At 34.7% G+C, this 24,388-nt stretch overlaps 1 protein-coding gene across 1 annotated transcript; it reads left to right on the forward strand.

Annotated features, from left to right (window-relative positions):
- Window positions 1–23,072: 23,072 nt before the first annotated feature.
- On the forward strand, window positions 23,073–24,011 carry OR4G10 (olfactory receptor family 4 subfamily G member 10). Its single transcript, NM_001388969.1, is given in 1 exon segment — window positions 23,073–24,011. A coding segment is annotated over 1 exon segment (939 nt).
- Window positions 24,012–24,388: the final 377 nt, after the last annotated feature.

Below are 24,388 nucleotides of genomic sequence, written 5' to 3' on the forward strand. Positions count from 1 at the left end.
ATCCACTGGTCAACTTGGATAAAGATCAAATAAAGGAAGGTGATGTCTTGAGACATAGCCTAGAAACATCTCTACATTGAAATATAGTTGGCTGTGTTTAAGGAATGGAAATCATAGATAAACCAGTAAATAGAGTGTTTAGGTTGCAATGTGAGAACATTATACAATCTGGAAAATATAAACATTTAAAATGATGGCAACTGCACTTAAATAACTGCAAATATGGAGTGGAGATGAGTCATATACCTTCACATCAACCTCACGCAAGCTCATCAAGGGTAGCTATGACATAGCATACCTATTGTTTATTTCCTTTTCTTCTAATGGATAGAGAACTTTGGCTAGATTAGATATTTCATTAGTCCTAAGTAGTGGGAGACTCTACACAGGTTCCAAGCATTTGCCAAGTATAGACTTCATAGTCACTGTCCCTGTATCTGGAGCATTCTATGTAGGTATCCTAGAGAGTAAATGAATCTTGTGTTTCAGCTCCACCAAGTAAGAAGAGACGACAGTAGAGGAGGGCGTCAATCTGTTCAACTGAGAGAGGTTTTCATATTGCTATTCTTTGAGAGAGAAGAGATTAGTTACTTCATTAGATCTTGCTCACCTATCCCTAGGTAAAGCTAAAAGACTAGAAAGTATCAGAGATTTTCACCTTGGAAGATAGGCATTTATGTAGAAAAGGATACATGGATATATCATCTAGCTGAATTGAGTCCAGTCAGTCAGATCAAAGTAATTTCAAAGGACTCACCAAAATGTAATTTGATAGAAGATGAGAGTAATACCTCTTGGTCATATTAATAAGTTCATGTAACAGGGATTTTTTAAATTATTTATTTATTTATTTATTTATTTATTTGTTTATTTATTTGAGACCGTGAGCCATTGAGTGAGAGAGATCACAAAGGGAGAAGGAGAAGCAGGCTCCCTGCTGAACAGGGAGTCTGATTTGCAACTCGATCTCAGGACTCTAAGATCATGACCAGAGCCAAAGGCAGACGCTTAGCCAACTGAGCCACGCAGATGCCCCTCTAACAGGGATTTTAATCAACTACCAAAGATGTCTCAAAATATTTTTATTGGAACTGAATAATCATTCTGCTCATGCTGGAGATGAGAAAGCTACTTTGAGGGCAATGTTATAATAGTACATCATGATCCTGAGACACATGTCACATCCACAGCTGGCTGGAGAGGTGCTGAAATGCTTCTTGGCCAGTGGACCAGCCACACTGCATGAAAGTAATGATGAAAAGTTGAATGGGAGCAAGCCAAGTAACCATAACAGCATAAGCTCTGGTATGAGATTTAAAAGTATATTCACGCAACTCAAAAAGATTAAAAACTTAAACAATGCCCACTGGATTTATATTATTCATTAATGTTCAAGTTGGAGGAAGGAGGTGAAGTTTAAATAATATGGAAATGAGTTGTTGCTAACTTAAAAAGGCATCCACATGTATATATCATAGGAGATGCTAGGAAAAAGACATAGACATTCATGTCTTAAATCAGAATGCTAGATTATGTTAGAAAAGGGTGTTCTAAGACCACTGACACAAGAAATATAATTTGGACTTAGGTAATTATTGCACAAAAAGTAATTTACTTACATAATAGTAGGTAGACTTCTTGAATTCTGGCCTCTGAAGAGCAATAGGGTAGTGGCACCGGGGTCCCTGATTAGCAGATTGCTCATAAATCTGTTTGTGCTGAACACCTAAATTCAGATGGGCCTCTATGAAGTAACAGGGAAGCAATGAAAAACTTTGTTCTTTTATCTGGCTTTATTGTATTTTATATCAACTGCTTGTTTGGAAGAAAACTAGAAATTATTAAGGCAACTAAAACTGAGCCTAGGTTGTTTTTCTCACCAAAATTGGAAAAATACTATCTTTTGTTTGTTTGTTTTTTATTTTTGATCTCAAGTAGTTTGGATAGCCAACTAGATTAAGAATTTCAATGGTTTTAAATTTGTACTTGTTTATTTCTCCAGCTTCTAGGCAATGAGGCTCCTGTTCAATTATAATGAGAAAATACTGAAAACCCCAACCTGCTTACTATAATTATAAACCAGGTCAAGACCTCTATGATCCAAGAATTGTGCAAGGGTAATGAGGAGGGAAGAATTAAGTGATGTAGTTATGGATGGGTTCCACTTCCCAAATTTTTAATAGTCCTAGTTTGATGATCTTGCCATAGGCCCTTTAGAGAGGACACTTTCTGTGTTGCTAAGAATTATCTTATCTCTAACTTCCACTTCTGGAAGTCTGGGACATATGAGGCTATGATTTCTTTAACCTGCTGTCTTCAAAGCAAAATTTTCTTTGGTGGAATACTACCTGCTGGGTGCCTACATTTTCTAGCCCATCATCTTCTAGCAATCTACCCAAGGAAGAGACTAACTTAAGACTATGTCTTAGAAAAACTGCTGGCTGTAAGTACATATAACACAGATCCTTTACTTTAAAGAATGTATTATTAGAATAATAAACATAAGAGTAATAAATGAAACATTGAACAGCAGAAAGTAGTATATAATTAAAGGCCACAAATTTCAAAGGATTAAAAAATCAACAAGGCATGCAAAGGTTGGTAAATGTACTATGGAATATGCCAAATTTGACTGAATGTTATACAGATTCTCCAAAGATATTGGGAGTAAGGAATGTAATTTCAAATAGTGGGGATCCTATTAACAGTGCATGAGAGAGGATAGTGGATAGTCTAAACCAGGGACCCCAGGCTCTGAAGACAGGCAAGCGTAGTCTGAAACCGGGCTCTATCTCTTATGATCTATGGGAATTCAGTCAAGTTACAAATTTTGAGGTTCATATTTTTGTATCTAAAATGAGATTCTTGTATCAGCATAATATTGTGTGTGTGTGTGTATTTCTAGATACAAAGTAGCTCAAGTAATCAAAGAAGTGCACAATATGTAAAATAGTGATATTTGCACAGATTTAGCTTATACATCACAGCAGGTATTTCACTTTTGCCTTCCTTGCTTCTTAGCTGACGTATCCATGACAGTGATTGTCTTTGCTTCTGCCCCACAACCAAGGGCCCAATATGATTGCTTGTGCAGGAGTGTGTCTCTCTCATGCATGATAAGACTTGTTTTGTCTCCTCCCAACACTTCACCTTTGGCTTCCCACCTCTGGACTCTGTCTTAGTTTAAGTTTCCTTCTCCCAAAGAAGAGCTTGAATAAAAGACTTATAACTAGTCTATGTGAGAAGGGGATTTCTAGAGGTAGGAGTAACAGAACAAGGAGATGGGACTGGGAGGGAGGGAAAGCCAACATAAGTGTCCATTTTTGAGGTCACTGAGGAGAGCAAATGTTATGTAGTGTGCCCACAATGTGCCAGAAGGTTAACGAGGGAATGATTTTTTATTAAAAAAATTTTTTAGGGATGCCTGAGTGGCTCAGCAGTTAAGCATCTGCCTTTGGCCTAAGGCATGATCCTGGAGACCCGGGATTGAGTCCCACATCAGGCTCCCTGCATGGAGCCTGCTTCTCCCTCTGCCTGTGTCTCTGCCTCTCTCTGTGTGTGTCTCTTGTGAAAAAATAAATAAAATCTTTAAAAAAATAAACTTTTTTTATTTGAGTGTAGTTGACACACACTGTTACATTAGTTTCATATGTACAACATAGTGATTCAATTTCTCTTTATATTATCTTACACTCATCACAAGTGTAGCTACCATCTGTCACAGCACGACATCATTACAATATCATTGATTACATTTCCTATGCTCTGACTTTTATTCCCACGACATCCATTCCATACCTGGAAGACTCTATCTCCCACTCCCCTTCACCATTTTGCTCCTCCCTAGTAAGTATGAGTTTGTTCTCTTTATTTATAGGCTTATATTGGTTTTTGTTTGTTTGTTTTTTATTTCAGATTTCACCTGTAAGTGAGATCATATGGTATTTGTCTTTCTCAGTCAGGCTTATTTCACATAGCATAATTCCCTCTAGGTCCATCCAAGGTGTCATAAATGCAAATTTCCATTCTTTTTTATGGCTGAGTAATAGTCCATTGTATGTAAATGTGTGTATATATCTTATCCATCTGTCTACTGATGAACATTTAGGTTACTCCCATATCTTGGCTATTATAAAATACTGCTGCAATAAATTTAGGAGTGCCTATTTCTTTTTTTTTTTTTTGATTAGGTGTTTACATTTTGGGGTGATAAATGTCCAATAGTGGAATTATTTAATCATATGATATTTCTATTTTTAATTTTTTGAGGAACCTTCCCAGTGGCTGTGCCAATTTACATTCCTACCAACAGTGTACAAGGGTTCCTTTTTCTCTATATCATTGCCAACACTTGTTATTTAGAGTCTTTTTTATTTTAGCTATTCCAATAGGTATGAGATACTATCTCATTGTGGTTTTGGTTGGCATTTCCCTGATGATTGATGATGTGGAGCATCTTTTCTTTTTTAAGATTTTATTTATCCATTCATGAGAGACACAGAGAGAGAGTGAGAGGCAGAGACACAGGCAGAGGGAAAAGTAGGCTCCATGCAGGGAGCCCGATGTGGGACTTGATCCCAGGACTCCAGGACCACGCCCCGGGCTGAAGGCAGGTGCCAAATCCGCTGAGCCACTCAGGGATCCCCTGTGGAGCATCTTTTCATGTGTTTTTTGGCTATCTGTATGTCTTTTTTGGAACAATATCTATTCAGATTGTCCATTTTTAAATTGAATTATTTGGGGGTTTTTTGGTATTGAGTTTTATGAGTTCTTTATATATTTTGGATATTAAAACCTCACTGAATATATCCTTTGTAACTATCTTCTCCTATTCAGTAGATTGTCTTCTTTTGCTGATGATTTCTTCCACTATGCAAAAGTTTTTTTATTTTGGTGTAGTCACAGTAGTGTATTTTTTTCTTTTGTTTTTCTTGCCTAAGGAGACATATCTAGAAAAATGTTGCTATGGCTGATGTCAGAGAAATTATTGCCTGTGCTCTAGAATGTTATGGTTTCAGGTCTCATATTTAGGTCTTTAATTCATGTTGAGTTTATTTTTGTGTAAGGTGTAAAAAAGTGGTCCTCAGTCTTATTTTTTACATACAGCATCTGGTTTTCCCAACATGATTTATTGAAGAGACTATCTTTTCCCTACTTTGTATTCTTTGTCATAGAGTACTTGGCCATGTGAGTGTGGGTTTGTTCTGGGCTCTTTGTTCTGTTCTACTGATCAATGTGTCTGTTTTTGTGCCAATATCATACTGTTTTGATTACTTAGCTTTGTAGTATATTTTGAAATCTGGGATTATGATACTTCCAGCTTTCTCAGTATTGCTTATCTATTCAGGGTCTTCTGTGATCTATAAAATTTTTGTATTATTTGTCCTAGTGGTTTTTTGTCTTTTTTAATAATAAATATATTTTTTATTGGTGTTCAATTTTCCAACATACAGAATAACACCCAGTGCTCATCCCGTCAAGTACCCCCCTCAGTGCCCGTCACCCATTCACCCCCGCCCCCTGCCCTCCTCCCCTTCTACCACCCCTAATTCATTTCCCAGAGTTAGGAGTCTTTATGTTCTGTCTCCCTTTCTGATGGTATTTTGATAGCGATTGCATTGAATCTGTAGATTTCCTTGGGTAATATGAATATTTTTAAGATATTAATTCTTAATCCCTGAGCATGGAATATCTTCCCGTTTATTTGTGTCATATTCAACTTATTTAATCAGTTTTATAGTTTTTGAAGTATAGGTCTTTTACCTCCTTGGTTAAGTTTATTCCTAGGTAATTTATTCTTTTTGGTGCAATTATAAATGGTGGTGTTTTTTTAAATTTCTCTTTCTCCTTCATTATTGGTGTATAGAAACACTACTAATTTCTGGACATAAATTTTGTATCCTGCCACTTTAGTGAATTCAGTTATTACTTGTTGTAGTTTTTTGGTGGCGTCTTTAAGATTTTCTATGTATAGTGTCATGTCTTCTGCAAATAGTGGCAGTTTATTTCTTTACCCATATGGATGCTTCTTATTTTTTTCTTGTTTAATTGCTGTGGCTAGGACTTTCAGTACTATATGGAATGAAAGTAGTGAGAGAGGACATACTTGTCTTGTTCCTGATCTTACAGGAAAAGCTCTCCATCTTTTACAAGAATATGATGTTAGCTATGAGTTTTTATATATGGCCTTTATTATGTTGAGGTATGTTTCCTCTAACCTCATTTTGTTGAGAGTTTTTATCATGAATGGATGTTAAATTTTGTCAAACACTTTATTTTTGCATCTATTGCAGTGGTCATATGATTTTTATCCTTTTTGTTGTTGGTGTGGTATATGACATTGATTGGTATATAAATATTGAACCACACTTGATTAAATCCCACTTGATTGTGGTCAATGACCTTTTAATGTATTGCTGCATGCAATTTGCTAATATTTTGTTGAAGATTTATTCATCAGGGATATTTGCCTATAATTTTCTTTTTATGGTATCTTTTTCTGGTTTTGGTATCAAGGTAATTCTGGCCTCAAATATATTTGGAAGCTTTCCTTCCTCTTCAATTTTTTTGGAATAGTTCAGGGAAAATAGGTATTAACTCTTCTTTAAATGTTAGATAGAATTCATCCTGTGAATCCATATGGTCCTGGAATTTTATTTTTGGGTAGTTTTTTTTTTCTGATTTAATTTCGTTACTTATAATTGCTCTGTTCATATTTTCTATTTCTTTCTGGTTCAGTTTTGGAAAATTGTTTCTAGGAATTTATCCACTTCTTCTAGATTGTCTAGTTTGTTGGCATATTAATTTTATAATCCTTTGTATTTCTGTGGTGTCAGCTGTTACTTTACTTTCACATCTGGTTTTGTTTATTTGGGTCATTTTTGTGATGAATTTGGTTAATGACATCAATTTTGTTCATCTTTTCAAAGAACAGCTCTTGGTTTCACTAATTTTTTTCTTGTTCTTCTTTTTTTAAGTGTGTGTCTATGTCATTTATTTCACCTCTTGTCTTTGTTTTCTTTCTTTTTTTATTTTTTTTATTTTTTTAAAGATTTTATTTATTTATTCATGAGAATGCACAGAGAGGAGAGAGAGAGAGGCAGAGATGCAGGCAGAGGGAGAAGCAGGCTCCATGCACCGGGAGCCTGATGTGGGATTTGATCCCGGGTCTCCAGGATTGCGCCCTGGGCCAAAGGCAGGCGCCAAACCGCTGCGCCACCCAGGGATCCCTTTGTTTTCTTTCTTTTGCACTTCATGGACTTTGTTCTTATTTTTCCAGTTTCTTTAGGTAAAATAGGAAATAATTTGGATTTGCAATTGATAGAAGCCTACATAGCAAGTGAGATCCAAGATATTCCTTAAGCACATAAAGATGGAAAACAACTATAATTTTAGAGGAAGGTAACTAATATACATAGTCTTTGTGTATTCACATGTTATTTATCATATAAAGTTATTTTATTTTTATTTTTTGGATGAATGTAAATAGTTTGCTTAAGATCACAAAGCTATTAAGTGGTAGACCTAGAATTCAAACTGAGGAAGTCTGACTCAGAGAACCTGTGCTCTTAGACACTATACTGTGAAGAATGAAGTTAAAAAATGGCAGAAAACACCAGTGAAACCAAGAATATTGTGAGGGATTATGCTAGAAGAGCCATTGATAATTTCTTACTGGCCTTTGTTCTGCTCATGCAATGAACAACTATAGTGAAAACTGAAAAATTCTGTTTGAGGATACCTGTAACAGATCCATTTAAAGTCAAAGTCCTCATACATTTCTACAAGGTGCTTGTTTATTCCTTGGATTGATTTCCTACTATTCTATTCCTCATTTACTCTATCTCCCTTAAATTCCTTGCTATTTCCTAGTACATGTTAATCATGCCTTTTTTTTTAACTTTATGGCTTTTGCAGTAGTTGCCCTTCTAATTGATGCATGAGTCTCTTAGTTGTCCTTATGTATAAATCCTCCAATTTCTTTATGTCTTTGTTTATATATTATCCTCTCAAAGATGCCTTTCCTATGCTGACCATTCAAGTTAATACTGCAATCATCCTGACCCTGGTAGTCATTTTCACTCGTACTCTGTTCTACTTCCTTTTTGACGCCCCCTACACTGATTAGCTTCTAACATAAATATATGGTTATTTATTATGCTTTTTAAAATATTTTATTTAAATTCAGTTTGCCAACATATAGTATAACACCTAGGGTTCATCCCATCAAGTGCCCTCCTTTGTTCCTGTCACCCAGTCACCCCATCCTCCCACTCTCCTCCCTTTGTTCACTTCCCAGAGTTAGGAGTCTCTCATGGGTTCTTTGCCTTTAATTTTTTCCCACTCAGTTTGCATATTGAGTATTTTCTGTCTTTCTCTACTAGATCCTCAAAGACATTAGTATTTATTTTGCTCTCTAACTTACCTCCAGTTACCTATACAATAAAAAGTAATGTACAATGTGTAATCAATATCTGTGAAGTTAATAAACATAATGATTATGCAATATATCTTGGGTAATCACAGCTTATCAAGTATATGCAGTATATTTGATGGGTTTTGTCAATATTTCTTAATTTGGGATGTTGGGGGGTGAAGTAGACTTCAGGAACATCCTCAAGATAATTTGATATATGTTTTAGTTTGTGTTACTTTTTTATTGCAACTTGAGCTGACTAACATAGAGTTCTAACAATCATTAAAACAGATCATTTAATATAATTTAATGGCAAGCAAGACAGGACTGAATATGTGTAAACATGAAATATTTGTGAAATATTATAGAGTGAAAAAGAAATAGTTGATATTTATCAGTTCTGAAGTGCTGATTTTAGTCAACTAGAGATATATAAATGTTAAATTATCACTTGAAGAACATGTAGCATATTATGTTTTACCCAGCCAGGTTGGTTTCCTGTTAATGTGAAAATGAGATTATAGCTCCAGAACAGGGTTAGTGAGAAAACATTAAAATAGAATAGATACGTATTTGCAAAAATATCCAACTAAGGCATTTTAGGAAAAATCTCTTCCTGCTAAGTATGGTTAACAAAGTTGGATACAATTTCAAAAGGAACTTTCATTAAACACATATTAGAGATGGCAAGGAAATAAGAATATTTTAAAATCAGTTTTATTTCAAGGCACAATAGAAAGTAAGAGAAAATGCATCCTTGAAACAAAGGAATGATCAGAACCTGAGGCAGATATTGCATATTTTATAAATATTGGGTAAGGAATTTAAAATAGCTATAATTAACACATAAAGGGTTATAATGGTAAAAGTAGACTACATACAAGAATAGATTGTTAATGTAAACAGAGAGATAGAAACTAAGAATGACAAAAAATAATAATCACACAGAATATTCAAGAATGGGGGACAATAATAGAAGAGGATATGTGTAATTGGGATTCCAGAGGAAAGGAAAGAGAAAGGGGAGCAGAAAAAATATCTGTAATAGTAATGGCTTGAGAATTTTCCAAAAGTAATGGCCAATATGAAAAAAAGAAAGAGGAAAGAGTCCATACATAGGTATAATCAAACTATAGAAAACAAAAGAGAAAATCTTGAAGGAATCCAAAGAAGGGTAAACGCATTATTTATAGTGGAACAAAGATAAAAATTATATCAGACTTCTTGTCATAACCCATGGAGTTAAAAAGAGTGAAATGAAATATTTGCCATGTCAGAAAAAAAAAACTAACCTAGACTTAAAGGTTCAGCAAAATTATCCTCTAAAAATGTAAGGGGAGAAAACCTTTCTCAGAGGAAAAAAACTGAGAGAGAGCATCAGTTCTTCAAAAAGACATAGCATTCCTTAGTGTGCATGCACCTATTAATAAAGCATGAAAATACATGAGGAAAAATCTGATATAAGTCCAACGAGGAGGGCAGCCTGGGTGGCTCAGTGGTTTAGCTCTGCCTTCAGCCCAGGGAGTGATCCTGGGGACCGAGGATCGAGTCCCATGTCGGGCTCCCTGCATGGATCCTGTTTCTCCCTCTGCCTATGTCTCTGCCCCTCTCTCTCTCTGTCCCTCATGAATAAACAAATAAAATCTTTAAAAAAATGTTTTTAAAGTTCAAGGAAGAATAGACAAATCCACATTATAGTTGGAGACTTCACTTTCTGTTTTCAATAACCAATATGTCCAGAAGGAAATTTAGTAAGCAAGTAGTTGTTCTCAAAAGAACAGTCAGCTTGATCTAATTAACATTTTATAGACCACTTCATCCAACAATAACAGAATACATGTACTTTTCTAGTTTACATGGAATGATCAGCAAGATAGATCACATTCTGGATCACAAAATACACCTTCACAAATTTAAAAAAGTAGAAAATATACAAGGTGCTCCTAAATCACACTGGAACTAAACTAAAAATCAACAGAAAGATAGATGGAACATTCTAATATATTTGGAGATTAAGCAATACACTCCTAAATAGCACTTGGATCAAAGAAGAAGGCTCAAAACTTTAAAAATACTTTGAACTACATGAAAAGGAAACTACAACTTATCAAATTTTGTGGGACACAATGAAAGAAGTATTTAGGGGTAAATAAATGTATAGCATTGAATTCATATTAGAAAAGGATAAAGATAGGGATCCCTGGGTGGCACAGCGGTTTGGCCCCTGCCTTTGGCCCGGGGCGTGATCCTGGAGACCTGGGATCGAATCCCACGTCGGGTTCCCGGTGCGTGGAGCCTGCTTCTCCCTCTGCCTGTGTCTCTGCCTCTCTCTCTCTCTCTCTCTCTCTGTGACTATCATAAATAAATTTTAAAGAAATTAAAAAAGAGAAAAGGATAAAGATCTAAACTCAGTAATTTAAGCTTATACCTTAGGAAACAGAAAAAAAAAAAGTTAAGCCTAATGCCAGTGAAAAAAGAGACATAAATATTAGAGCAACCTCCACACAGTTTTCCAGAGTGGCTGCACCAGTTCACATTCCCACCAATAGAAATGAATGAAATTTAAAGTAGAAAAACTCAATAACAATGACAGGTGGTTTTTTGGAAAAAAAAAAATCAATAAAAGTAATAAAATTCCAGCCCTGGCAACCAAGGGAAAAACAGAGGACACAAATACCAATATTTTCTAATATTCCAAGTGTCCAGCCTGCTGCAGCCTGCCCTCTCTACTTGGCCATGTCAATCAGGCTTTGCAGGGAGGTGGGCACCCAGGTCTTCTCGCCCTGGACAAACACGACTCCCCGGTCGATGTAGATGACGATGCGGCCAAAGGTGTAAAGCTGCTTCCCTTCGTGTCGCTTCCCGATGACCGGCATGAAAACGATGTTGTCTCCTCGGCCTTGGTCTCAATGAGGTCCTTAAAGTTCATGGGCACAGAGCTGGCGGCCACACCAATGCCCCTCTGGGCCATGTTCTCAGCCTCCCGTCGCTCCTGCGTGGCCTCATACTGGAAGTCTTTCCTCCTCTCTGTGTGGAGAGAGTATGGAAAGCTAAGCTGTTTCATCAAGCGAAGTGGTATACTGAAATCTTTCCTCACGTTAGTTATTTTGCTTACTCGTCTAAACCTGAGCCTGTACATACTACGGAAGGCATTAAACTTTTCTTATTCCTTCTTAATATTAACAATTATTTTCCATGTAAATGAGTTCATAGTATTAAAGTGTGAAATTTAGGCCAAAGAGACAATTGCCAAGATTTCAAAGAGCATCTGATTACTGATTATTTTCTTTAAGTGTCTCTGATTTGATTTCTACCTGATGATCCATGCTCACATTTTAAACACAGTAATATCTGCTTAAGAAAAGGACTAAGCTGCCATTTAGAAGTCTAATGGCAATAATTGCTTTACAGTAAATTACTCAGGACAGTAACTTAATCAACAAGACTTATGATTTACTTAAAAAAAGTAAAATTTTCTATTAATTGATTAATTATTAATTAATTTTCTATTAATGATTCCACGTATACTAAAAGATAAATAAATTAATATTATGAACAACTTTAAACCCATGATTTTGAAACCTTAGATGAAATGGACCAATTAATTCCTTAAAAGACACAAACTAACAAAACTTACATAAGGTAGAAATATATAATGTGATAAGCCTATATGTAATAAGAAATATAAATCAATAATTAATAACTTTTTAAAAATGCAACTAGCCCAGTTGGTTTCACTGGTGAATTTACCAAACATTTGTAGAAGAAATGACATTAGTGCTCTACAGTTTCTTCCAGAAAATAGAAACAGAGGGAACACTTCCTAATTCACCTTATGAGGCTAGTATTATTCTTTTTGGAACTTTATAAGTTCTAATTGTTTATTATTTTATTATCAGTTATTACTGCTATTACCATTATCATCATCATATATACCTCCCCAGTGTTTTTTATTTTGTTTGTTTCAAGTTTTTATTTAAATTTTGGTTAGTTAACATAGAGTGTAATATTGGTTTTTGGGATAGAAATCAGGGATTCGGGATGCCTGGGAGGCTCAGCGGTTGAGTGTCTGCCTTTGGCTCAGGGCGTGACCCCGAGGTCCTGGGATTGAGTCCTACATCGGGCTCTCTGTGAGGAGTATGCTTCTCCCTCTGCCTGTGTCTCTGCCTCTCTGTGTGTGTCTCTCATGAATAAATAAATAAAATCTCAAAAACAAATCAAGGATTCATCATTTATGCATAACACCCAGTGCTCATCACAAGTGCCCTCCTTAATACCTATTACCTGTCTAACTCATCCCCACCTGCCTCCCTCCATCAACCCTCAGTTTGTTCTCTATCATTAAGAGTATCTTATGGTTTGCCTCTCTTTTTTCCTCCCTTCTCCTATATTCATCAGTTTTGTTTCTTAAATTTCACATATGAATAAAATCATATGATATTTGTCTTTCTCTGACTGGCTTATTTTGGAGGCTAGCATTATTTTTATAACTGAGGCTGATGTAGACATTAAAAGAAAGAAAAACTGTGGACCAACATCTTCCACGAACATACATGCAAAATCCCTAAAAAATATTAGGAAGGCAAAATCAACAATCATTGAAAAGATTACAGCCAAGATCAAGGGGTAGTTAATTTTGTACTATAGAATTATATTAAAAGGAGGCAATATAGTGTAGGGATTAAATTCATGTTCATCAAAATCAGAAAATAATTGTGTTTGAATATTAGATCTGATTCTAGCATAGTGACCAAACTTTTGATACTTTTCCTTCTCTTAATGCCATGCCATGAGAATTAAAAGTAAAATTCCCATGGTGAATGGCCTGGGGACTCAGGTCAGGGAATCATCAAATGGTCACCAAAACCTGTTAAGTTATTGCTAGAGCTGGAGCGGTTGTGAGAAGCACTACCCATATAGTATCGAAGAGGGAAACATTTTTAAAAGATCCAATACCAGTGAAAATATTGCTTTCTGGATTTTTAAAAAAAATTTTGTCCAGGTAACCGGAGATATTATATCAATAGTTTGCTAAAAGTATTGGCTATTTTTGTCATATTGGTAATGCATCTATGGCACAACACTATACAATTTCTCTCGCTCTCCTTCCGTTTTTTTATCTCCATTCCTGTTTTTTTAATTCAACAAGCACTTATTAAACACCCAGTGGTGCCAATCTCTCCAAGGGAAGTGAGAATTTTCATTTCTGTTGTATGCATTGCTCTGTATGCCTAGATTAGGTGTTAATTTACAAGGAAGTTTCTAGGTCTTGACTGTATTACATTTGGATAGGGACTAGAAAGAACCTTGGAAATTGGTTTTAATGTGAATAGCCTTACACCTGCCATATGTTCTTGGCAATTTCTAGAGTAGCAATTTTTAAAATTCTATTGGCATCAGTTTTAAATAGGAATGAGATATAAAAGTCTTTACCATAAACCATTATTATCAGTTACTCATGCACTTATATACATACTTACATGGGCCAGAATTTCTGACTAACACACAGTTCTTTCTTTCAAGAAGCTCATAGACCTAGCAGGGGAAATGGAGAGACTATTTAACAGGTAACTTATACTATTATGACAAGTTTATTATGAGACATTTGTAAATATAATGTGAAAGCATAGAGAAGTATATAATCCAGACTGGAGGAGAGGGAGACATCCTTAACTAGTTGTTGCATAGATGGTATGCATTTTTAGAATGAGAAGTTATTGGCCAAATGAGAATGATCAAGTAACTTTAGTGCAGAACAAAATATGGGTGAACCTGAGCGTTCATGAAAGCACCAGGGGTCTTTGTAGCTGATGACATGAAGTTTGTGAGGTAAGGGGGAGATGGCTGTACCAAATTCCCAGGGTTTTATCTGCCAACGCTGTGATGTTGAGAGAGCAGGAAAACTTACTGAGGAATTTTCAGCAATGAATAGGCAACAGAAGAAACAGCAAGCATCCTATTCGTCTGTAGGTTAGCTGTCTCTCTTAAAACCTTCATGGTAGTCCTTGATGTCTTTGATACCTCACTCCTCTTTCTTTTTTTCCTCATCCCTGTTGTTTCTCTCTCCTCCCTTTTCCTGCCTCTTTACTAGTATCCATTAACTCAACAATAGATCCATTTTTAGAAACTAGCAATGGACTGCTCACAAAAGATTGCATCATGGCAGTAAATCTCTGAAAATATTTTGAAAGTAACTGTTGTGATACTTCGTGACTATATAGTTTCACATATTTGTAAGGCTTTATTTCAATTTTAAAATGCTTATTTGAATAATACTTGACATCACTACAATCTGAATTTGTAAGTCCGCACATTTGGAACCCCTTATTTTGTATTTGAGAATTATACTTTTTGAAAAGATTTATTAATTTATGTGAGAGAGAGAGTGAGAGCTCGCTGCTCACAGGTGTGTGTGGCATGGGAGGGGAGAGTCTCCGAAGTGGACTTCTGCTGAGCACGGGGACCTGATCAACAAGCAGGGAACCTACCCATAACCCTGAGATCATGACTTGAGCAGAAACCAAGAGCCACATGCTCAACGAACTGAGCCATCCAGGTACCCCTTAAAATTCATACTTTTTAGGTCAAAAGCAATATAAATTGTTTTAGACCATTTAAACAGTACAAAAGTACAGACTTTACGAAGTGAAAGCTACATGTTATCTTACTTTTCAGGACTTACTATGTATAATATTTTGTATTCATTCTTAGCAAATGTTTTTATTCAAACACAAAGCTTCATATTAGTTTTACACACTATCTTGTGTTTCACTTAAAAGTTAAATCTTTCTAGATCTGCAGGGTGTCCGGGTGGCCCAGTGGGTTAAGCGTCTGCCTTCAGCTCAGGTCATGATCTTGGGGTCCTGGGATTGAGCCCTGCATTGGGCTCCCTGCTCAGTGGAGAGTCTGCTTCTCCCTCTTGCTCTCCCATCCTTCTGCTCATGCTCTCTCCCTCATTCACTCTCTCTCTCTAATAAATAAAATCTTTTAAAAATCTATCCAGATCTGTATGTATAGAAGTATTTGGTTGATTTTAAGAGCTTCATAGTATTCCAATGTCTATATGTACTAAAATGTGATTAATAACCTTCTCTATTGATTGACGTGAGTTGACAACATTCGATTATATGTGTACATTTGTGTAGTTATTTGAAAATACATATATATATGAACATATATGCTGAATATAACAGATAGATTTGTACGTTTTAAATTCTAATAAATATTATCAATTTACAATCCCGTCATCAATGTCTAAGAGTAACTTTTATATTGAAACTTTGATGATACTGAGAATTCTCTCTCTTTTTTTTCTCTGTTGATCAGTAAGACAAAAAGCAATGAAGGTTGTTGATGATCACTGATGATGATGAGACTGAACATAATGAATATGTTTATTGGCCAGTCGTATGTGGTGGTATTATCCCTGGTGTTAGTTACCTGTGCATGCCTTCCCGCTTTCTAAAGTTAGACCTCTTCCTTGTGGAGTTAATGTAGATTTTTCTATCAAATTTAGTACTCCGATGACAATATTTTTCTTTCCTTTGAGATGCATTAAATTAAGGCAATTTGTATTAATAAAGGAATTTTTGACATTCGGAAAATAAAGAGAAAAACGGAAAAACACCCAATTTTCCTACTAAGAAAAAAATTATTATTTTTCTTTTAATTGACTTTTCTGTTGGTTGTTATTTTATTTATTTTATGCAGTCGGGAGCATACTAAATGTGTACATACTAAGTATGTATTTTTTATGTTCCAGAATATACACATTTTTAAAAATCCATACACTGTGTGTTCAAAATCTTTAGACGGAGTTGATTATAGGTCATCTGAGATGTCATGTCCACTACTGTTCACCTCCGTGATTATTCCATTATCCTTTGCTTAATTTTACTGTGTTTTTTTTTTTGTTTGTTTTGTTTTTTTTTAATTTTACTGTGTTTTATCTTAGTTGTTGGCTATAACATTCTCTAACCATTGCCCTTGTGGTGGCTTCCCCTAGCACCACCTTTGTAGTGTTTCCTTTTGGCTACAATACTGTGTCCATGTCCATAACCTTCAGGGTTCCTTGACCACCTGGCCTCACCTCTCAAGTCTACTCTTGACTATAGTGGGATTGGGGTGCTCCCACCTATTTATATTCCATTCCTGCTGTGAAAGCATAGCCCTGCGAACATGCAGGAGACTGGGTATGAGGTGGGGTAGCAAAAGGAGGACTGATGACGGAAGAAGGAATGGTTGTTATTAGTGTGGGGTCCTGGATGAAAGCTTGGTATTGAAGTGCAAATGAAGGAACTAATTTATTTCAGGTGAGGAATAAGCATCCATAATTTGGTTTGGTTGTTTAATGATATAGTTTAGAAAATTATATAAGAAACAAGTTAATATATTAGGTTGTCATCTATAATATTCAAAGTTATCTTTGGAGCTACAGAAAAATTCTAAATAGTAGAAAGCATTGTTAAAATGATATAAGGATATTTGTCTTTCTCTGTCTGGTTTGTTTCATTTAACATAATACCCTCTAGGGTCATCCATGTTGTGGCAAATGGCAAGATCCCATTCTTTTCTAATGGCTGAATAGTATTCCTATCTGAATACAGATGAATATATATGATAAAGATGAAGATATATACATTCTATACATTACATATATATAGTTCAAATACAGAAGCCAAGAGAGTAACAAATTATTGATAAGCATAAAAGATAAGCATATTTCTATATTTTTCCTATGCATATAAGTTTTATTTAAAGATTTTATTTATTCATTTATTTGAGAGAGAGAAAGAGAGAGGAGAGAGTATTAGTTGGGGGGAGGGGCAAAGGGAGAGGGACAAGCAGACTCCCCATGGAGCAGACAACCTCCTGTGGGGCTCCATCCCTGACCTGGAGATCATGACTTGAGCTAAAGGCAGACACTTAACCGACTGAGCCACCCAGGCATTCCATAGACATATAGATTTTTAAAATGGGTTTCCTATTTTTATTTTTTTTCCTTGGATCTAGGGTTAGGGTCAGGGATTAGGGATTAGGGTAAGGTTTCCAATTCATTTTATTTTATAATCATTTCTTTTTATTCAATGAAAATTATTCATATCTTTTCATGGTATGGACTTCTATTTCAATATACAAAGTTGAATACCTCCTCAGGCGGAATTACTATTTATAATTTAATTCCTTATTATGGATATTTAAAGTTATTTCTAGTATTTTAAAAATAAATATGATGCTGATAGGTAGCCCCGATAGCTTATATTTTAATTCATCTATTACAACATTAAGCAGATTTTCTTGAAGTGAGATTCTTGGTCATAAATGAAGGAACATCAGAATTTAAAAATTAAAAATTTTTGGTATGTACTGTTATTTCAAAGAATTCTGTTGTTTATTTTTTATTGAAGTATAGTTGATATACAGTGCTATACTAGTTTCAGATGTACAGTATAGTGATTTACCAGTTCTATACATTACACAGTGCTCACCATAAGTCTAGTTACCATTAGTCACCAAACATTACTATAATGTTATTGACTCTATTCTCTACATTGTATTTTCATCCTAATGACTTATTTTATAACAGAAAGATTGTACCTCTTGATCCTCTTCATATACTTCACCCATCCTGACACCATTAGTAACCATTAGTTTCTTCTCTGTATTTATGAGTCTGTTTCTATTTTTTTAAGTTGTTTGTCTAGCTTTTATGGATTTTACATATAAGTGAAATCATTTGGTGTTTGTCTTTTTCTGTCTTGACTCATTTCACTTAATATAATGCCTATTATGCTGTCACAAAAAGTAAATCTTATTCTCTATTGAAGCTGAGTAATATTCCATATTCCATTAATATCCCATATATTTGTATGTATAGTACACACTGCACACTACATAGTCCAAAGATATTCCGTATACTCACATATATATACATTTTATCTGTATCCATTCATCTATCAATGGATACTTAGATTGCTTCCATATCTTGTAAATAATGCTGCAGTAAACATAGAAGTGCAGATATCTTTTTGAATAGATGTTTTTATTTTCTTTGGGTAAATACCCAGTACTGGAATCATTAGATCATAGAGTATTTCTATTCTTAATCCTTTTTAAAAATGTCTCAAAATTACTTTTATTGCTGTATAATTTACACAATAAACTTCACTAATTTTTAAATATGCAATTAATGACTTTTGCCAGATATATGCAGTTATGTAACCACAAATGCAATCAATGCATTTAAAATGTAGTTGGTGGCTAATCATTATTTGGAGAAAGTTTAAAGAATAACACAAAATCCATAATTTATAAAGGGAAATGTGGATATATTAAATTTATGTGGTTAAATATGGAAAAATTAAATTCTAAATAGTAGAAGCACTGTTAAAAAGATATAAGGATATTTGTCTTTCTCAGTCTGTTTTATTTAACATGATACCCTCTAGAGCCATCCATGCTGTGGCAAATGGCAAGATCTCATTCTTTCCTAATGGCTGAATAGTATATATAATGGCTATCTATCTATCTATCTATCTATCTATCTATCTATCTCTTCATCTTTATCCATTCATCTATTGATGGACACTTAGATTGCTTCCACATCTTGGCTATTGTCAGTAATACTGCAATAAACATTGGGGGACATGTAACTTTTTGAATTAATATTTTTATTTTCTTTGAGTGGTTATTCAATCATATGGTATTTCTATTTTTAATCTTTTGAGGAAACTCCATCCTGTTTTCAACAGTGGCTATACCAATTTACACTCCCACCAACAATACACAGGGAAGGTTCTTTTTTCTCCACATCTTTGCCAACACTTGTTATTTCTTGTCTTTTTGATTCTAGCTATTTTGACAGGTGTGAAGTGATAATGTTATTATGGTTTTGATTTTTATTTCCTTGATGATTAGTGAAATTGAGCATCTTTTTACGTGTCTTTTGGCCATTTTGAAAAATGTCTATTTGTGTGCTCTGCCCATTTTTAAATTGAATTGTTTTGATTTTTTATATTAACCTCTTATCAAATATATATTTACCAATATCTTCTCCCATTCATTGTTACCTTTTTGTTTTGCTGTTGGTTTCCTTCACTCTGCCAAAGTCTTTTATTTTGATGCAGTCCCAATAATTCATTTTTGCTCTTATTTCCTTGCCTGAGGAGGCATATTCATAAATACGTGGCTAAGGCCAAAGTCCAAGAGATTACTGCTTGTGTTTTCTTCTAGGAGCTTTATAGTTTATAGTTTCAGGTCTCACATTTGGTCTTTAATCCATTTGAGTTTATTTTCATGTATGGTGTAAGAAAATGGTCCAATTTCATTCTTTTGCAGTAGCTGTCCAGTTTTCTCAATATCATTTATTTTAGAGAGTGTCTATTCCCCATTCTTGCCTCCTTTGTCATAGACTAATTGATCATATAAGTATGGGTCTATTTCTGAGCTATTTTTGTTCTACCAATCTATGTGCCAGTTCCATACTATTTTGTTTATATACCATAACTTTGTAGTATATCTTGAAATCAAGGATTGTGGTACTTCCAACTCTGTCTTTTCTCAAGATTTTTTTGGCTATTTGGGGTTTTTTTGTGGTTCCATACAAGTCTTAGGTTTATTTATTCTAGTTCTGTGAAAAACGTTATTTTGATAGTAATTGTCTTAAATTTGTAGATTTCTTTGGATAGTATGGACATTTTAGTGGTATTAATTCTCCATGTTGTCTTTAATGTATTTCATCAATATCTTAGTTTTCCAAGTATAGTTCTTTCATCTTCTTTGTTAAATTTATTCCTAAGTATTTTTTTTCTTTTTGGTACAATTATAAATGATACTTTTTCTTAATTTCTCCTTTTGCTACTTCCTTATTCGTGTATAGAAATGTGACAGCTTTCTGTGAATAATTTTATCAGTTCTAGTAGGCTTTTTTTGAGTCTTTAGAATTTTCTATGTATATATCATGTTATCTGTGAATAGTGACAGCTTTCCTTCTTCTTTACCAGTTTGGATGCCTTTAATTTTTGTTGTTGTTGTCTGATTGCTGTGGCTAAGATTTCTAATGTTACATTGAATAAAGGTAGCATTTGTGGACATATTTGTCTTGTTCCTGATCTTAGAGGAGAAGTTCTGTTTTTCACTATTGAGTATGATGCTGCCTGTGAATTTGTCATATATGACCTCTATTATGTTGAGGTATGTTCTATCTAAACCCATTTTGTTGAGAGTTTTTATCAGGAATAGATGCTGAATTTTGTCCAATGTTTTTTCTATATCTATTGAGATGATCATATAGTTTTAATCCATTTTGTTAATGTGATGTATCATGTTGATTTATGTGTGAACCATCCTTGCTTCCCTGGCACAAATCCCACTTGATTATAGTGAATGATCCTTTTACTGAATTGTTGAATCCAGTTTGCTAAAATTTTATTGAGGATTTTTGCAAGTCTGTTAATAAGGGATATTGGCCTCTAGTCTTCTTTTTTCATAGTGGCTATGGTTTTAATATCAGGGGAAGGCTGGCCTCATAAAATAAATTTGGAAACTATTTCCTCTTCTGTTTTTTGAAATACTTTGAGAAGAATAGGTATTAAGTCTTTAACTGTTTGATATAATTTACTTGTAAATCCATCTGATCCTATTGTTTTTTGGGAGTTTTCTTGATTATAAATACAATGTTATAATTAGTAATTAGCCTATTCAGTTTTTCTTCTTCTTCCTGATTTCCATTTTGGAAGGTAGTATGTTTCTAGGAATTTATCCATTTCTTCTACACCTTTCCCAGTTTGTTGGCCTTTTTGTATCTATTTTGAATGTACCTCTGGAGAATTGTATCAATTCATGCTATTATTAACAGTGTATGAATATATCTGATTCTTCACAGACTCATCCATGATAAATCATCAATATTTTTAAAACTTAGACACTTTGTTAGAACAAAAATGGCACTCTGGCATGATCCTATTTACATTTGTCTGATTACCGTTTTACTTTTCATATGATTCTGAATAATAGGCATTTTGTTTTTAATATGTCTTACTCATTTTAAAATTGGTATATGCATTTTTGAAATGCATTTAGAATAAATAATTTCATATTAAAAATGTCAATCATTTGATATTTTTCACAGTGATTTTACTTTTACTTTATAGTGTTTATATCTCCATATAAAAATATTAATGTGTATGTCTATATACACTATCTTCCTATATCTATGTATAACTACATATAATATGATTTTGCTTTATTTATTTATTTATTTATGTATTTATTTTTAAAAAGATTTTTTTTATTTATTTATTTATTTATTTATTTATTTATTTATTTATTTATGAGAGACAGAGAGAGAGAGGCAGAGACACAGGCAGAGGGAGAAGCAGGCTCCATGCAGGGAGCCTGACCTGGGACTCCATCCCGGATCTCCAGGATCATGCTCTGGACTGAAGGCAGTGCTAAACCGCTGAGCCACCCAAGCTGCCCTGGTTTTGCTTTTAATGTCTTGGTTACTTTCAACTATTTCCTCTTCATTTGTTAATGAAGGATGATAAGAATGAAGTTTTCCATGGTGCCTAGGTGGCTCAGTCAGTTCATTGTCCAACTCTTGATTTCAGCTCAGGTCATGGTGTTATGGTTGTGAGATTGAGCCCTGTTTTGGGCTCCATACTGGGCATAAACTTTGCTTAAGACTCTCTTTCTCCCTCTCTGTCTGATCCTTCCCCCTCCCTCTATAAAAAACAGAATGAATTTTCCATCTTAATGTCTAAGTATTTACATGTTTCTTTTGTCTCTTAACATCTAGATACTCATTAAAAATTTCCTTGAGTTCATGTTTAAAGGCAAAGACCTGCATTTTTTCCATGTTTCATTCATTGTGCCAACACTGTTGACTGAATAGTTCACCTTGTCCACACTGGTATGAAATGATTCTTCAGTAATCTGAGAGATCACTAAGTTTTCTTTAGGCTTTTCATTCAATTCTTTGCATTGCAGCTTTGGTGAATATTTGACAGCAGAAATATATCAAGCTACTCCTTAAAATCCTTAATAATTTTCTATTGCTCTTAGGATATAAGGCAAAGTTCAATTCATGGATTCAAATTTCCATCCTGTCTGGCCTATTACTACAGCCTGATTTCAGTTGTTCATCCTCTTGCCCTCCTAACCTTCCTGTCTCATGATATTTGCACACGGCATTTCCATAGTCTGGAATCTACTTTTTAGTAGTAACAACTCCTTGTTAAGTAGAATCTGAGCAATCACCAGTTGAATGAGTCACATTGTTCTTATGGTACACTGTCTTTTCCTTTCAATCTATTATCAGAGTTCTATCTGTATTTAAAACTATTTATTGTCTACAACCACTATTAACCTGTAAACCTCCTGAAGTCAAGATCAGTGTTTTACCTCAAAACCTGACATAGTATGAGGCACATGGTAGATCCTCAATAGGATTATTAGTTATAATATTTATGCATATTAGCTGAATAGATAAATTAACACATGATTTTTATAAAGCACCTTATGACTGTTACTGGAGATTTCTTCTTAAAACCAGACTTAATGAAAGCTCAAATCTGTGTTTTTAAATAATAATTTTTGATAAACTCTTTCTTTGTTATTTTGGTTTTGGTCTTTTAGGTATCACCAGGCAAAGCCAATGTATGAAGCGAATTATTCTGAAGTGTCTCAGTTTGTATTCTTGGGACTTTCTACCTATAGACCAGTGCAGCATTTTCTCCTTGCCTTCTCTACAGTGTTTTATGTAACAATTGTTTTGGGAAATCTCCTTGTAGTCTTTACAGTGACCTTTGATCCTTACTTACATTCCCCTATGTACTTCCTTTTAGCCAATCTTTCATTCGTTGACTTGTGTCTTTCCACCTTAACGGTTCCCAAGATGATATCTGACCTTCAATCAGGGCACAAAACCATATCCTTTCAAGGATGTGTCATCCAGATATTTGCCCTTCATGTCCTGGGTGGATCTGAGATGGTGCTGCTCATCTCCATGGCCTTGGATCGATATGTGGCCATATGTAAGCCCCTCCACTACCTGACTATCATGAGCCCGCAGATGTGCATTTTGCTTCTGTCTGGTGCTTGGGCTGTTGGCCTCATTCATTCAGTGGTCCAGTTAGCTTTTGTTATCCATTTGCCTTTTTGTGGTCCTAATGAGATAGACAGCTTTTACTGTGACCTTCCTTGGTTCATCAAACTTGCCTGTGCAGACACTTACAGAATGGAATTCATGGTGACTGCCAACAGTGGGTTCATTTCCATGGGCACCTTCTTCTCGTTGCTTATCTCCTATGTCTTCATTCTGGTCACTGTCTGGAAACGTTCCTCAGCTGGTTTGTCTAAGGCCTTTTCAACTCTGTCAGCGCACATCACTGTGGTGGTTTTGTTCTTTGTACCGTGCATCTTTGTTTACGTGTGGCCATTTCCCTCAGTGCCAGTGGATAAGTTTCTTGCCGTTTTGAACTTTGTGATTACACCCATTCTGAATCCTATTATCTACACATTGAGGAACAAAGACATGAAGATGGCACTGAAGAGACTGAGTAGTCAGCTCCTGAGTTTGAGAATGATCTCCTAAATAACTTATGAGAAAACAAGTGATGCCTTCTGAAAGCAAGGCATAAATGTTAAAGGAATATATACCATCTTAAGACTATTAATTTTATTTCATCAGTTCAAAAATCTTGGGTAGTCTATTCCATATTAATGGACAATAGTGTGATTTTATTATCTATCTATCTATCATCTATCTATCATCTATCTATCTATCTATCTATCTATCTATCTATCTATCTATTGATCTATCTAAGACTATTTGCAGATTTTAAAATTCCCCAATACTGAAAATACATGTTTTGTATGGCTAACATTTTGAATAGTCCATAGAATGTAAAAAGTTTTATGAATTTGTAGTCTCAGTGCTGTATTTGCAGAGCAATGGTGTAAAAATATATT

This window comes from Canis lupus, chromosome 30, assembly GCF_011100685.1.
Source record: "Canis lupus familiaris isolate Mischka breed German Shepherd chromosome 30, alternate assembly UU_Cfam_GSD_1.0, whole genome shotgun sequence".
Taxonomy (NCBI): Eukaryota; Metazoa; Chordata; class Mammalia; order Carnivora; family Canidae; genus Canis; species Canis lupus.